This window comes from Pseudoliparis swirei, chromosome 13 (genome assembly GCF_029220125.1).
Source record: "Pseudoliparis swirei isolate HS2019 ecotype Mariana Trench chromosome 13, NWPU_hadal_v1, whole genome shotgun sequence".
Classification (NCBI taxonomy): domain Eukaryota; kingdom Metazoa; phylum Chordata; class Actinopteri; order Perciformes; family Liparidae; genus Pseudoliparis; species Pseudoliparis swirei.
The window spans coordinates 6,349,321-6,363,404 of NC_079400.1; the positions used below are offsets into that span (position 1 = coordinate 6,349,321).

Here is a 14,084-nt window from a genome sequence, read left to right on the forward strand (position 1 = left end):
CAGGACTGTGAACTCCGACCTCACCAGGACCCCCATAGACCCACACAACTGCCCCTCTTAGGCACACACACACACACACACACACACTTACTGTAAATATTGTGTTGTTTTTTATTGTAAATAGTGTGTACTTGTTGCCCTTGCACATTCCTGCTGAGCATTGCCACTTTCATTTCACTGCACACCCTGTGTGTGTATGTGACAAATAAAACATCTTGAATCTTGAGGGTTTGTCTCTTTGTCTGGGAAATACCACCTGTTCAAACTCCTCGGAAAGCAACAGTCTACGCCAGGGTTGTGGAAGTAGGTTGTGTGTGTGGGGGGAGGGGGGGTCTGTGTGTGTGTGTGTGTGTGTGAGTGTTAGTGTGTGTGGGGGGGAGGGTATGTATGAGGGGCCGTGAGGGACATTATTCAGAATACCCTCTCACACACACAACTGAAATGCTCGCACACACACACTAGTGAAATGCTCTCACACACACCCACACTAGTGAAATGCTCTCACACACACACACGAGTGAAATGCTCTCACACACACTACTGAAATGCTCTCACACACACTACTGAAAAACTATACGCTCACACACACAACTGAAAATCTCTCACACATACTAGTGAAAAGCTCTCACACACACACACATGATATGAAAAGCTCTCATACACACATATGAAAATTTCACTTGAAACGGAAGTCATTTCACTTGAAACGGAAGGCATTTCACTTGAAACGGAAGGCAGGTCCACGGGTTGAATTTTGTGTCCGCTGGTTCGGGTAGACCTATTTTGCATGCAAATTACATGAATATCTTTCAATAAAAATCCATATTTTAAATGAAATAATTTATATTTACACAAATCCTACCATAAACTGCTTTTAATGCTGGCATACTAAACATTTGGTGTTACTTTGTAGATATTACAATACATTTGGCAATGATAGCAATGCTGTTGGACTTTAAAGCAGTGTATATGGTTTCGGCAGGCATATTTTGAGTTCTGATATTGGGCTGGTTTTTGGGCTGGTTTTATTGGCCATTGGGCTGGTTTTGTCACACAGACCTGGCAACCCTGGGAAGGTGTTTCAGTTGAAACGGAAGGTGATCAAGGATGGCAGATCAACAATGTGCTCAACAGCCCTTAAGCAACGGTGTTACTAAAGAACATATTGGCCTCAGCGGAGACAATCAGAACACTGTCTAATGCCTCAACTGTTCGACAGCAGCCGGTGTTACACCCCTACTGGTTTTCAAACCTACTGGTTTCCCTACGCGTGCGTTGTGTTCTCTTAACATCTGCAGCGGGGCTCTGTCTCGCTCACCAGATTCGTCACACATTCACAAACATTGCTGGAGATCTTCAAGCCACCGTGCATATACATTTCGTCGATTACGATTGTATAAGTGAGCAGTGCATCACAGCCACGGATGAAGAAATACATTTTCGAAAAAATAAAAATAAAAAGATTGCCCGACCTGGTTTCGATCTCTTTCACGCAAAAGGAGACTGCACTCAAAGACGCGCAGTCTGCACGCTGTGCCACCAGATATTAGCTTCTGCCTAAGTAATTTATATATTGATCCATTAAGTCGAAGGGATCTGAAACAATTGGTTACCTTGAGCGGATATGTACACTTTGAAACATGTTTAGCGATGCTTGTTCGCAACATAAGAAATGTGACTTAATGGATCAATATAGAAATTACTTGACTTAAAACTAATATCTGGTGGCGCAGCGCGCAGACTGCATGTCTTTGAGTGCAGTCTCCTTTTGCGTGAAAGAGATCGAAACCAGGTCGGGCAATCTTTTTATTTTTATTTTTTCGAAAATGTATTTCTTCATCCGTGGCTGTGATGCACTGCTCACTTATACAATCGTAATCGACGAAATGTATATGCACGGTGGCTTGAAGATCTCCAGCAATGTTTGTGAATGTGTGACGAATCTGGTGAGCGAGACAGAGCCCCGCTGCAGATGTTAAGAGAACACAACGCACGCACGCGCAGGGAAACCAGTAGGTTTGAAAACCAGTAGGGGTGTAACACCGGCTGCTGTCGAACAGTTGAGGCATTAGACAGTGTTCTGATTGTCTCCGCTGAGGCCAATATGTTGTTTAGTAACGCCGTTGCTTAAGGGCTGTTGAGCACATTGTTGATCTGCCATCCTTGATCACCTTCCGTTTCAACTGAAACACCTTCCCAGGGTTGCCAGGTCTGACAAAACTAGCCCAATGGCCAATAAAACCAGCCCAAAAACCAGCCCAATATCAGAACTCAAAATATGCCCGTGCCAAACCATATACACTGCTTTTAAAGTCCAACAGCATTGCTATTATTGCCAAATGTATTGTAATATCTACAAAGTAACACCAAATGTTTAGTATGCCAGCATTAAAAGCAGTTTATGGTAGGATTTGGGTATAAATAAATTATTTCATTTAAAATATGGATTTTTATTGAAAGATATTCATGTAATTTGCATGCAAAATAGGTCTACCCGAACCAGCGGACACAAAATTCAACCCGTGGTAACACTTCAAAAGTTGCCCAATTCCGCGGGAAAACCGCGGACCTGGCAACACTGCACCTTCCGTTTCAAGTGAAATGACTTCCGTTTCAAGTGAAATTTTCATATGTGTGTATGAGAGCTTTTCATATCATGTGTGTGTGTGTGAGAGCTTTTCACTAGTATGTGTGAGATTTTCAGTTGTGATAGTTTCAGTAGTGTTGAGGCATTTCAGTAGTGTGTGAGAGCATTTCACTAGTGTGTGTGAGAGCATTTCACTGGTGTGTGAGAGCATTTCACTAGTGTGTGTGTGTGTGAGAGCATTTCACTAGTGTGTGTGAGAGCATTTCACTAGTGTGTGTGAGAGCATTTCACTAGTGTGTGTGTGTGAGAGCATTTCAGTAGTGTGTGTGAGAGCATTTCACTTGTGTGTGTGTGTGAGAGCATTTCACTAGTGTGTGAGAGCATTTCAGTAGTGTGTGAGAGCATTTCACTAGTGTGTGTGTGTGAGAGCATTTCACTAGTGTGTGTGAGAGCATTTCAGTTGTGTGTGTGAGAGGGTATTCTGAATAATGTCCCTCACGGCCCCTCATAGTATGTGCGTGTGTGAGTGTGTTTGTGTGTGTGTGGGTGTGTGTGGGTGGGTGGGTGTGTACATGTGTGTGTGTATGCATGCGTGTGTGGATGTGTGTGTGTGGGGGTTTGTGGGGATGTGTGTGTGTCTGTGTGCATGCGTGTTTGTGTGTGTGTGCGTGTGTGGATGTGTGTGTGGGGGGGTTTGTGGGGATGGGTGTGTACGTGTGTGTGTTTGTGTGTGTGTGTGTGTGTATGCATGTGTGTGTGGATGTGTATGTGTGGGGGTTTGTGGGGATGTGTGTGTGTGTGTGTGTGTGTGTGTGTGTGTGTGTGTGCGTGCGTGTGTCTGTGTGCGTGCGTGTTTGTGTGTGTGTATGTGTGTGCGTGCGTGTGTGGATGTGTGTGTGGGGGGGGTTTGTGGGGATGGGTGTGTACGTGTGTGTGTGTGTGCGTGTGCGTGCGTATGCATGTATGCGTGTGTGTGCGTGTGCGTGCGTATGCGTGTGTGCGTGTGTGTGTGTGTGTGGATGTGTGTGTGTGGGGGTTTGTGGGGGTGGGTGTGTACGTGTGTGTGTCTGTTTGTGTGTGTGTGTGCGTGTGTGTGCGTGTGCGCATTTGTGTGTGTGAGCGTGCATGTTTGTGTGTGTGTGTGTGCGTGTGCGTGTTTGTGTGTGTGTGTGTGTGCGTGCGTCTCTAAAAAGTCTGAACTGAAATGTGCCGGTGATTATGTGCACTATGCAGGTCTTCACTTCCTCAACTGACAACTATTCCCTAAAACTAAAGACAAATACCATCTGGCGTCGGCTTCTAAGCGTTTGTAAAAATAAGAACAGCTCCCTAATAAAATAAAATTAAATTAAATGTATGATTTCTCTGTTACTCTTTTAAATGAGAACTCAAATCCAGCAGCCAGAAAGGTGTCAAATAAACCAAAAACCTGCACGCTGAGTAAAGTTCATGGTGGTAAGACGTGTTGCAAGTGTCCCGAGAGCAGGAAGCAGTGCGCCCACACGGGGGTTCAAAGGAAGCCACGAAGCGTCGTGTGCTGTGTTCTTCACATGCTCCTTTCAAGTTCCTTCCACCACAGAGACACATCTACGTCACAGATGACGGAGAAGAGCAGCAGTCTCTCTGCATATCGTCCCAGTTGAGCCGTTAATGAGCACAGCCGCCGCGTGAGCCCAGAAGACGTATACGGGAAGGGGGAAATGGAAAAAGATCATCAGCAATGGAGATGTTGAATGTGCGGGGCAATAAGGTGTTAAATACACCATCAGAGGTGTACATCTGGGGGGGGGCAACCGCTCTCAGGTAGAAGATAAACAGTTTCATTCCTTATTCTCATGCACAGCACAAAATGGTTGTTGAATATTAATTCCTGTGTGCATCGGGAGATTGAACTGCGTGCATCGGAGATACTGAATTCATGTCACATGCAGGGCTCACGACCAGCTATAGGTTTCACATTATTAAAAAAGATGATCATTGCGAGTGCATTTTTGGTATATCTGAAAAAGCAGAAGCGGTAGTTTGACAGAGCGTGAAATTGTCATCCAGTAACATTTCCCCCAATTAACTATCCTGAAATGTATATAAATGATGGAATTTAGTTTCTAGAATCCACACATCATCACAATGATGACAGCATACAGGAGATTAATTATGCTTAGAAAAAAGACAGGTTTGTCTTTGAGGCTGAGACCCCTTCAAACGCCTGTCTCGAGCCCCCTGAGGCACGGCTCTGGCAAAATAATATCCTGCCGAGGGCCCCGTTTCACACTTCAAATGCTCTCGGGCTTTCATTACTGTGTCCAGCATGAAGGCCTCAGCCACAGCAAATTAGTTTTCTCTACTCACCGAACCTCTTGCGGGTCCACCAGTGTGGCTCTTTGAAAGTGGTGAACTTGACGTCTGGGTGCAGCCTGAGTCTGTCGTACAGGTCCGTTGTGCCACACTTTGGTTGGCCGATGATATAGAAATACGGAAGGCACCGCATGCGGTAGAGTTTCCCATCGCGGTGATGCAAGTGTTCTCGGAAAGTGTTCCTCAAGTGCTGAAACACGGTCCGGAAGCGCCTCGAATAGCGCGCATACAAGTTTGTCCTGTACGGGTCCCAGGTGATATTCCCAGTATATTCCTCATACCAGCATGGGTTCTTGACACCAGGCAGGAATTTGCGTGGGATTGCAGAAAACATCTGTAAAAGCAAAGAAAGCGAGTGGAAATTAAGTCGCCGTACTTCCTGAAAACATTAAATCCATTTCAGACAAAGGCTGCTGTGACCCTTGAGATCCTCACGGCTAAGGATGGACGATAGATACCTTCCAATCATTTCACAGACTCATTAAAGAACAATGTAATGTATACAGGCACCTGTGTAGGCAAACACATTCTGCGTGGGATGCATAGACACAAGTAAGCATCTATAGTGCAGTCGTACAGTATTTAGGAACTGGACATGTCTGTTGTCTTGATACACAGTCCTGAGAGAGAAATGACTCGTCAACATACACTCAAATAATGTCATGTCTTTTGGTGTAGAATCATTTGCATATAGGCTATATTCTATCTCCCTTGGTATCCGCCCCCTTCGGCCATACAACACTTCTGCTCAGCAGCGGCCCGCTTGTGGACCAGTCTCCCTGACCAACTGAGGGCAACACAGACACTGGACTCTGTTAAGACTGCCCTAAAAACCTTTTTATTCAGAAAGGCATTTATCACTTTTAGTTGACTTTTATGACTTGTTCCAAATATTCCTTTTTTTATTATAGTTTTAACTATGTACTGGCTCTGTGGCACTCTGAGATTCTGGGATGAAGAGTTACAAATGGAATCCATTATTATTATCATTAAACTCAAATTTGCATCATTCTCCTGATGCACTGCCTGCAAAAGAGCTATTATTTATTGTTTACCCAGTATGGATGGGGACACCCCCGATCACTTAAAATGTATTGTTTTCTTGTTTCATTTGAAGTACAATGTGTTGGATTTAAGGAAAACTATATGAAAATAAAAAGTGGACCTGTGTTTCAGACCTGCCATTAACAAAGCAGATTCATCCTCCCCTGTAGAAGTGAGGTGACACACACATTTCCACCAGTCTTTTTCTCATCACACCAAAAAGGCCTTTGCTTCTCCCCACCCACCAGTCTTTTTCTCATCACACCAAAAAGGCCTTTGCTTCTCTGACTCCCCCCCACCCCCCCCTCCTGTGAGGCACAGCTACTTTGAGGACCATTAATGCCGGATCCATCCACAGACATGGTATTGATCGTCCCGCGGCCACACACTCTCCTTTTCATTAACTGGTTCAATAAGAAATTAGTTATGTTGCAAATTAGCCCTAGCGCAAGTCATTATCATGAGGATTAACAATGAATTGAACCAGGCTTCGAGGTGAAACGGACACCGAGAGAAAGCCACAGGACCGACGCGTTGGAAGTGGGATGACATTGAGCTTTAAATCCCTTGCGCAAAAAAAATTGGAAGGGACATGTGCAATTATGTGGTGTGACATGAAGTGCTATACAAGGCTTTCACAGCAGTTTTATCTCTTTATAAATTAAATTAGAAACTACAACCAGTGGGGAATTGCAACAATGTGTCTGTCTTGAACCCGGTGTCGACAGCTTGTAGGCATGAATACTGATTTGAGTCACCTTTTCACTTTGCATTTAATTAAGCTTCAAGACACATCTCGGATTGTCAATTAAAAGAGAGATCAATATCAACCCGGGGACTTGTTTGCATTATGATTAAAACGGAGAGATAACATTTACACTGTAAAACATTGAGGTATTCATTTTAGCCATCAATCTGCAAAAAAAAAAATGTTTTATAGAATTTGAATCCTTTCGATCTCTGACTCCAGGATGCATATACTCACATGGGGTTCACTGGTAACCAGTGCTTTGAGCTCTGGGAGCTGTCGACTGCTGCGAAACTCCACTTTGGATGTGATGGACTTCACCACCAGCTTGATATGTGCGTCGTCCTTGACCGAGGAGAGGTTGAAGGCAAAAGGTCCCGGGCTGACCAGGCTGCTGAAGTGGTAGGGGGAAGGGGTGAGGAGGAGACCCTTCTTGTCGCCGGTCAGAATGTACGAAGCCACGATGAGGAACATGACGGCCAGGCCGAACAGGAAGCTGTAGAGCCGGATCTTGCGGAAGCAGCCCAGCGTGCTCCAGCGCCTCGGCGGCTCCCGCTTCACCTCCAGGACTGCGAACAGGTTCATGGGCGTGTCGTCCACCTGCAGGAGCAACGGCCTCTTGCGGTACTCGTCCACTGCGGAGCCCAGCAGGCTGTATTTGTAGTCCATCTGCGTCATGGTGTCGACAGCCTGCGGGGTCCCAGGTATCACGGCTCAGGCACAGGGGGGCGTTCCGGAGCAGGATCCAGCGGGACAGGAGGTTTTGGGACGGCGGGACGGCTGACAGTTGATGTCCATGATGGGTTGTGGAGGACAGCCCACCTCATCCACGGACGCCTGCCTATGTGGAAAGAGGAAAAAGACAGTCAGCTTACATTGACTCATTGTTTCATAACGGGGCTGACGCAGCAGCTTCTAAAAACCTTTTTTAGATAACCCTCCACCCACACTTGTCTGCGTGGCTGAGGCTTCCCGTTTCTCATTCACAATATCTGAAAGACGCATCAGATAGTCCAAAAAGGTTATTGATGCAAGACTGTGACAGAGAATAGATTGATGAAATGCTGAGGCACTGATTGAAATTCTTTCCATTTTCGAGGGAGGGAAATGTATATTTCATACCTCCAGAGCATGTCATCACATCCCTCAGTCTCAGAAAGTCAAAGTAGTGCCTCTTTGTGAAAGCAGTAAGATAGCGGAAGAGAATTTCTCTTATACCTCTGTGCTTCCGCAGCTCTGGCAACATACAATGATGTGAATATGTCTGCCCTGAATATTGACAAATTAGATGAGATGCCACTAAGAAGTAACTTGTCATCCTGTAAACCATATCTTGGAAAATGTGATTTATTTGTTTGTGTGATTATTAATTTCACAACTATTGCATTTCACAAGGTTTAAACTAATTTCACTGACTTCCGCTTACACTTCCTGTTTTAATCAAACAGCACAGCAACACCCTCCCCAACCTCACAGTCCATCTTCCCACCCTCCCTGTGCAACAGTCACAATGTGTAAGGAGTGATATGGACGTCAGGACGAGGGATGCATTCTGACTAGAAACGACGAGGCTGAGTGTCAGACTCTCCTGGGGAGAGACACAAATATAAGAGAGACCCGGCATATATTACCAGACCCTGATTATGTTATCAGCAGTGAATACAATCCAGCGTGATAAAAAGCCAGCAGAACCGAGGGTCGAGGATCCTTTTTACCTTCGCATTGAAAATGCGGAAGGTAATGTTTTGATCGCCGTGTATTTATTTATTTATTTATTCATTTATTTATTTGTATGCGTGTTATTCGCATAAGTAAAAAAGTATTAAACCAAATCGCATGAAATTTGGTGGGATGATTGGTTATTATCCGGGGACCATTTGATTAGATTTTGGGATCGATCGGGTCAAAGGTCAAGGTCATGAAAAGGTCAACATCTTCTTTTTACCATAGCACGGTCAATTTATATCCAATTGGCATGCAACTAATGCCAATTCAATGCCCAATCTTGCGAAGGTATGCGCTCTACCGAGTGCCCATTCTAGTTTTCAAAGTATCCGTGAGATGTACGGGAATATGGCTGAAGCCTTGAAACTGCATGAATACAGGCATGAGGAGGTTGACATATTTTATACCTGCATACATCATAAGATGAGGGCTGTATGGGAAGTGAGTCACCGCTGCGCCGCACGGCTGATGATATCGTCTGCCCGACACTACTACCACCACCGTCCATCGTACCTACGCACAACTCTGTATTCATGGAGCTCGCGGCAGAGCTGATAAGAGGGTGGCTGGAGAGCGCCTGCCTCCCTGCTCAAGCAATGCCATTTACCCCCAGCTGGGCCCTCCGGGTCACCCCACAGCAACTGTCTCTCCAGGAGACAGGTGGAGAAATAACAAGCCACGCTCTCAGAAGAATGACTGCCAGAAGTAGTCTGGCCACATTGTGAGTGAATGGGAGAGTTGGAGAGTGATGGCTTCAATACAAGAAGCTGGAACTAGATGCTGATATGTCGATTTTTGGATATTAACCTGTTTTTGGAGCAGGATTGTGTTTAGCGGGGGAAATAATACATGTATAGTGCGTGTGTATATATATATATACACACGCACTATACATGTATTTTTTTATATATATATATATATTAATATATATATTTATATTTCCTCAAAATGTGTTTCCAGGTGTTTCGAAAGTTTTAGGATTTTCAGTGATTTTTGTAATATAATACTAGTATACTTTTTCATTATTATTCTAATATTTATGATTATTTGTTTTTTTGAGTAAGCCATAATCATCAGCAAAAAAAAGAATAAAAAAAGATAAATAAGATTTGTGATTTGTAATGATGAATTTGAAATTTGATTTTTTTGTTTTTTTTTAAAATTTAGAAAAAAAGAATTTATCCTATATATGAGTAATGGGTTTAAAATTACACTATTAAATTAGTTAATTAAACTTGATTGGAAGAAGCTTGTCTTAGATCCATCTTCACCACAACAAGTTAATGTTGTTCTTGTTGTTTGAAATAGTTTTTCGGGTCCACTTTCAACAAACAACATTCTTTCCAAAGTGATGTCAGCTCCAAAAAGACTAAGAGGTTTTCGTTTAACATAAATGTAATTACCGCAGGTTATATGTCCTGTTTTCATCACAGATATGGACACTCCGTTGTGTAATCAAGGCGTTACAAGTAGGATGACATTTTGAGGATTGCACTTCAGTAACAAGCCCACTGTTTGCTACTGATGAACATATAAGCTCGTCTGTAGTCGTCATCCCATTAGCACTTATTGACTGTGTGTGTCCTTCGTCAAGGCTGAAGTCAATGAGGTGCTCGATGCTATTTAAAATAGGGGGAAAGAAGAAAGAGAGAGAGAGAGAGACTGTGGCATTGATGAGAGAATGTCACCCTCATGGGAACTCACATCTAAATCAAACAGACACTTACTGTAGTGTTGGGCAACTGGCATCTTGACAGTGCTGCTCTATTCATAAAGCAAATGTGTTGCTCATGTCAATCAAACATGATAAAACAGCTTAACTAAAGCAGGAATGTGGTTGAAGGGCAGTGGACAAAGAGGAGACAAGGTTGCACAATCAAACCTTCAAATAACAGTAAGAAAGTATTGTTTTTCACATTTTCCACGTTGAAGACGGTTGTTTACAGTTAATTGAAAGTAAGTTGTATGTTATGGCTTTATTGATGGGTCGTAAAGTATTTATTAATATGCTAACCTGCAAAAGTTCAAAGTCATTTTGGTATTGCAATTTCAGTATGCATACTGTCATCGTTTGATATTCTTCATGAAATAATCACTCATTGTATTAACACATTCAAATTAATGAATTAGTGATATGCAACTTAAAATGTGCTGGATGGGGTCCAAACTGGACATGAAGTGAACACATCTAATGGGCTTAAGAAAAGAGGGAACTCGTACTGTACCATGTTGAGTAGGAGTTGTTGTTGTTGTTTTGCATTGTTTCTGCGAATGGCATTTGTAAACCTTAAGCAACTGATACAGTTTTAACCCAAAATGATATTTGAATGTGTTAATTGGTTTTGAACTAACATGTCTTTTGAAAGTTGGTTCAGTCCAGGAGCAGATCTGCTGGAACAACCCAGCAGCTCAAACACTGGTGTTATTACTGATTTATTTCTGAACTCTTAAGCCAAAATGAATAATATATAGTCCACGCTATAAACCCTTTGATAAAGCATGCTTTATTCGAAGCTGTGTGGTGCATCTATCACAGACTCGGGGAGTCTGCAAGTCAGAAAGTTCCAAGTTAGTGTCATCTGACTGCAGAGATCAAACACATTGACCACTCACATCCATAATGATTGTAATTAACTTCAGAGACTCTGTCATCCGTGGTAATGGCCTGCACGCTGTGCCAATACCTCCCTCGCTGTGTGGTGCAAATGGAATATTGCCTGGGCCTCAATAACTGATCAGAGGGAGACCTCACTGTCCGGTCTGCCCTGTCATTCAGAGACGGATCAGCGAAACGGGCCATCAGGCAGATTTGTTTAAAGTCCGCCGTCTACTCCTATAGCTGTCCATCTCCGCTCTGGGAAGTCCAACCAGTCTGGCACACTGGCAGCTAATTGCCGTCCTCTTGTGTACCTTTTCTTCTCCGCTGAACAATTCATTTTCTTTGTGTTTATTGCTGTCGGATCGATCATTTGACGAAAAAAAAGCAGCTGGACAGATTGGTCTGTTATTGTACCTCGGAGAGAAAAAAAAGAAGAGCACAAATCCAAATATGTTGATGTTCACCGCAATTAATCCATCTGTTGTCTCAAATCGCATTTCAAACTGGTTATATTACGACAATTCGCTTTCTTTGGCATTGATTACGGAGACAGAATTGGTGAAGTGGTCATACTGGCCTCAACTTGCAGGGTAGGAATACTGTTCTCCTTTTCCTATTCTAGCCATGACTTTTTGTCTCAGACAATTAGGATTGGGGGAAAAAACACTCCACAGCCCTTAAATCATTGATTCCTCCCACCACAGCGACGCATGACATTATACCTGGCTGGAGAAGCAGTCTGTGCACTGGAGAGCACACCGTCCTACTTCTTAGGCTCACTGGTATTCCTGATGGGCCCCTGAAAAACCCTTTTTGGTTTGAATTCAAAGCAAAGGGCCAGCTCACTCAGGCTACATGGAAGTTGCTGCTCCATATCATAGAATATTGTTAAAATATCTTAGTAATTCCCACAGACCTCCCGGTGTTGTTGTCTTTTTCTTCGACTGCTGGAGAAGATTAGAAGGACTTTTTCTTTTCTTGAATATAACGCTAACCCATTTACAGTGGATCTCGGATGTTTCCGGCTCGTTTTCTCTTTGAAATATGGTGCAGGAAACTGTTGAAAACACAGTGTAAGACCACTTTCCTCAATATACCTCTCCGTCTTCAGAGGACCAGAAGACATATGTCATATATATATGGGTATATTTTATCATTCTTAAATATTAACATGGCATCGTAGTTACCATAGCATGACAAGCATAAACTTGAATTATCTGCTGGAGCAACAGGCAGCTGAGAGATGATGACTTAAAAAGCAGAGGGAAACCTCACTCTGTGGGAAACCTCATGTAGCTATGAGCTTTCCCACAGAGTGTAAGCCTGATCCCTAACGAAGAGTTATTGAAAAATTACTCTGTAGATGCACAATATGCATTGAAAAAGTATGAAACAGAGAAGGTGATGTACTGACTGAGAGGCCTATCACAGTAATACTATATTGACTTATCACCCAAAATATAAACAGGACCTCGATAATTTTTGTCGATTTAGCATACAATACATGGACAAGACCTTAATTATTTGAATCTTATTGAGTCATTTTCCGTTATATGGACATAACCTTGCGAATTTGTTGATATCTAGGATATTGCCTATTGTATTTGCATGCTTGTTTGTCTACATTAGAAGGTCACATTTTAGTCAGCATGGTGACGGAATAAATGGCAGCCTTTTCCGACATGTATAACATATTGTGTTGCAATTATTTCTGGGACGATATATCGTCGTCAGAAAATTGCCTATCGTACCCGCCAGTGATACATTGTGCATGTGTGTAAAGTGAGTGACAGTGTTGCTTCCTCCCCATACAGACACAAACATGGACATTTCGCCTCTATACTCTATGTCTGAAACGGATTAATTCAAGTACGATGTGCACAGAATAAACAACAATCTGCTCCTCACTTGCCTTCACACACAAGAGAAAAGTGACAAAGCCAGCGAGCTCTGTAATGTAGCTACATTCTAGGTGTGGAGGAAAAGAAACAAGAGCACGAACTGATGTGGACTGAAAGGCTCGTGATGAAGAGACTCGGCAGACCTTGAGAACCGGATATAGCAGCGACCTATTCTCCCTGACTGATTTCAACCATCCACCGTAATACTGAAAAAGCAGTTTGTCATTCAGGAAGAAGCCCGTCTGAGAAGCCGTTTCCCCTTCATGACCAATCACAGATCCTCCAGAGCAAGTGTGCAACAAAAAAACACACCTGAAGAATCGAGTAAACTACTAATGACTTCAGACTGGAAGCAGAAGAGCAGTACTGCCTGCATCCAATAGCTAATGATCTGACTGTAAAAACCAATACTAGCTGGAGGGCTGTAAACTAGAATGCATGTTCTCTTCTGAGAAACAATCTGCTCCTCCTCTCTGCCATGACCCCTTAAACATTTCCGAAAGACGGGAAGTGGATTTTGGTTGACGACCACCAAAAACACAGGAAGTATCGTCATTCGAGAGCGTGACAGGAGCAGAACAAAGAGGGTGTCATCGTTGTGTCAGCTGGGGGAAGATGTTTTTCCTCCAGGCCACTCACAATAATTAAAGTTCAGCATGAGACCGTTGCAAGGGTGGTACAGCAGCCATGAGACGGAGCCGGACACGTGACGCTGAAGCAGCCTTGTGATTGGTTGACGTGGGCTGGTGATGAATAGCTGCTGATGACACTAACACTGCCTACTCCAGTGTCAAGGCTATTTTAATTTGCTGGGGGGGGGATGTTAAAGGGACAAGAGCTCTCTCCATTTCTTTGTTTTTGATTATATTGGTTTTAACCGATTTCAAAGATGTAATCCTTGAGATTTCAGCCCTGGATGATTTGGCGAGAGCCGTGGTTACCATGCTACCAGCCAAAGTGGTTTAATACTACGGCAAACACAGCGTGAGCCTCTGCTTTCTCCAAAAGGCAACAGAACGCCAGCTGGCGTATCAGTTTACAGCGAAACCAAACAATCTGGACACGGTCAAATTGGCTATCTTGTTGAGGGGTTGGACGTGTGCTTGTGACTTGCAACTCTTCAGT

At 43.5% G+C, this 14,084-nt stretch overlaps 1 protein-coding gene across 2 annotated transcripts in view; it reads right to left on the reverse strand.

Annotated features, from left to right (window-relative positions):
- Nucleotides 1-14,084, reverse strand: part of LOC130204095 (carbohydrate sulfotransferase 15-like) — a 42,214-nt gene that overhangs the window by 12,451 nt on the left and 15,679 nt on the right. For both annotated transcript variants that reach the window (XM_056430609.1, XM_056430610.1), the window contains 2 exons: nt 6,972-7,575; nt 4,937-5,276 (listed from right to left, as the gene is read on the reverse strand). In XM_056430609.1, the coding sequence (XP_056286584.1) occupies nt 4,937-5,276; nt 6,972-7,412 (781 nt within the window). In that variant the 5' untranslated portion in view covers nt 7,413-7,575. The remainder of the gene's footprint in view (nt 1-4,936; nt 5,277-6,971; nt 7,576-14,084) is intronic.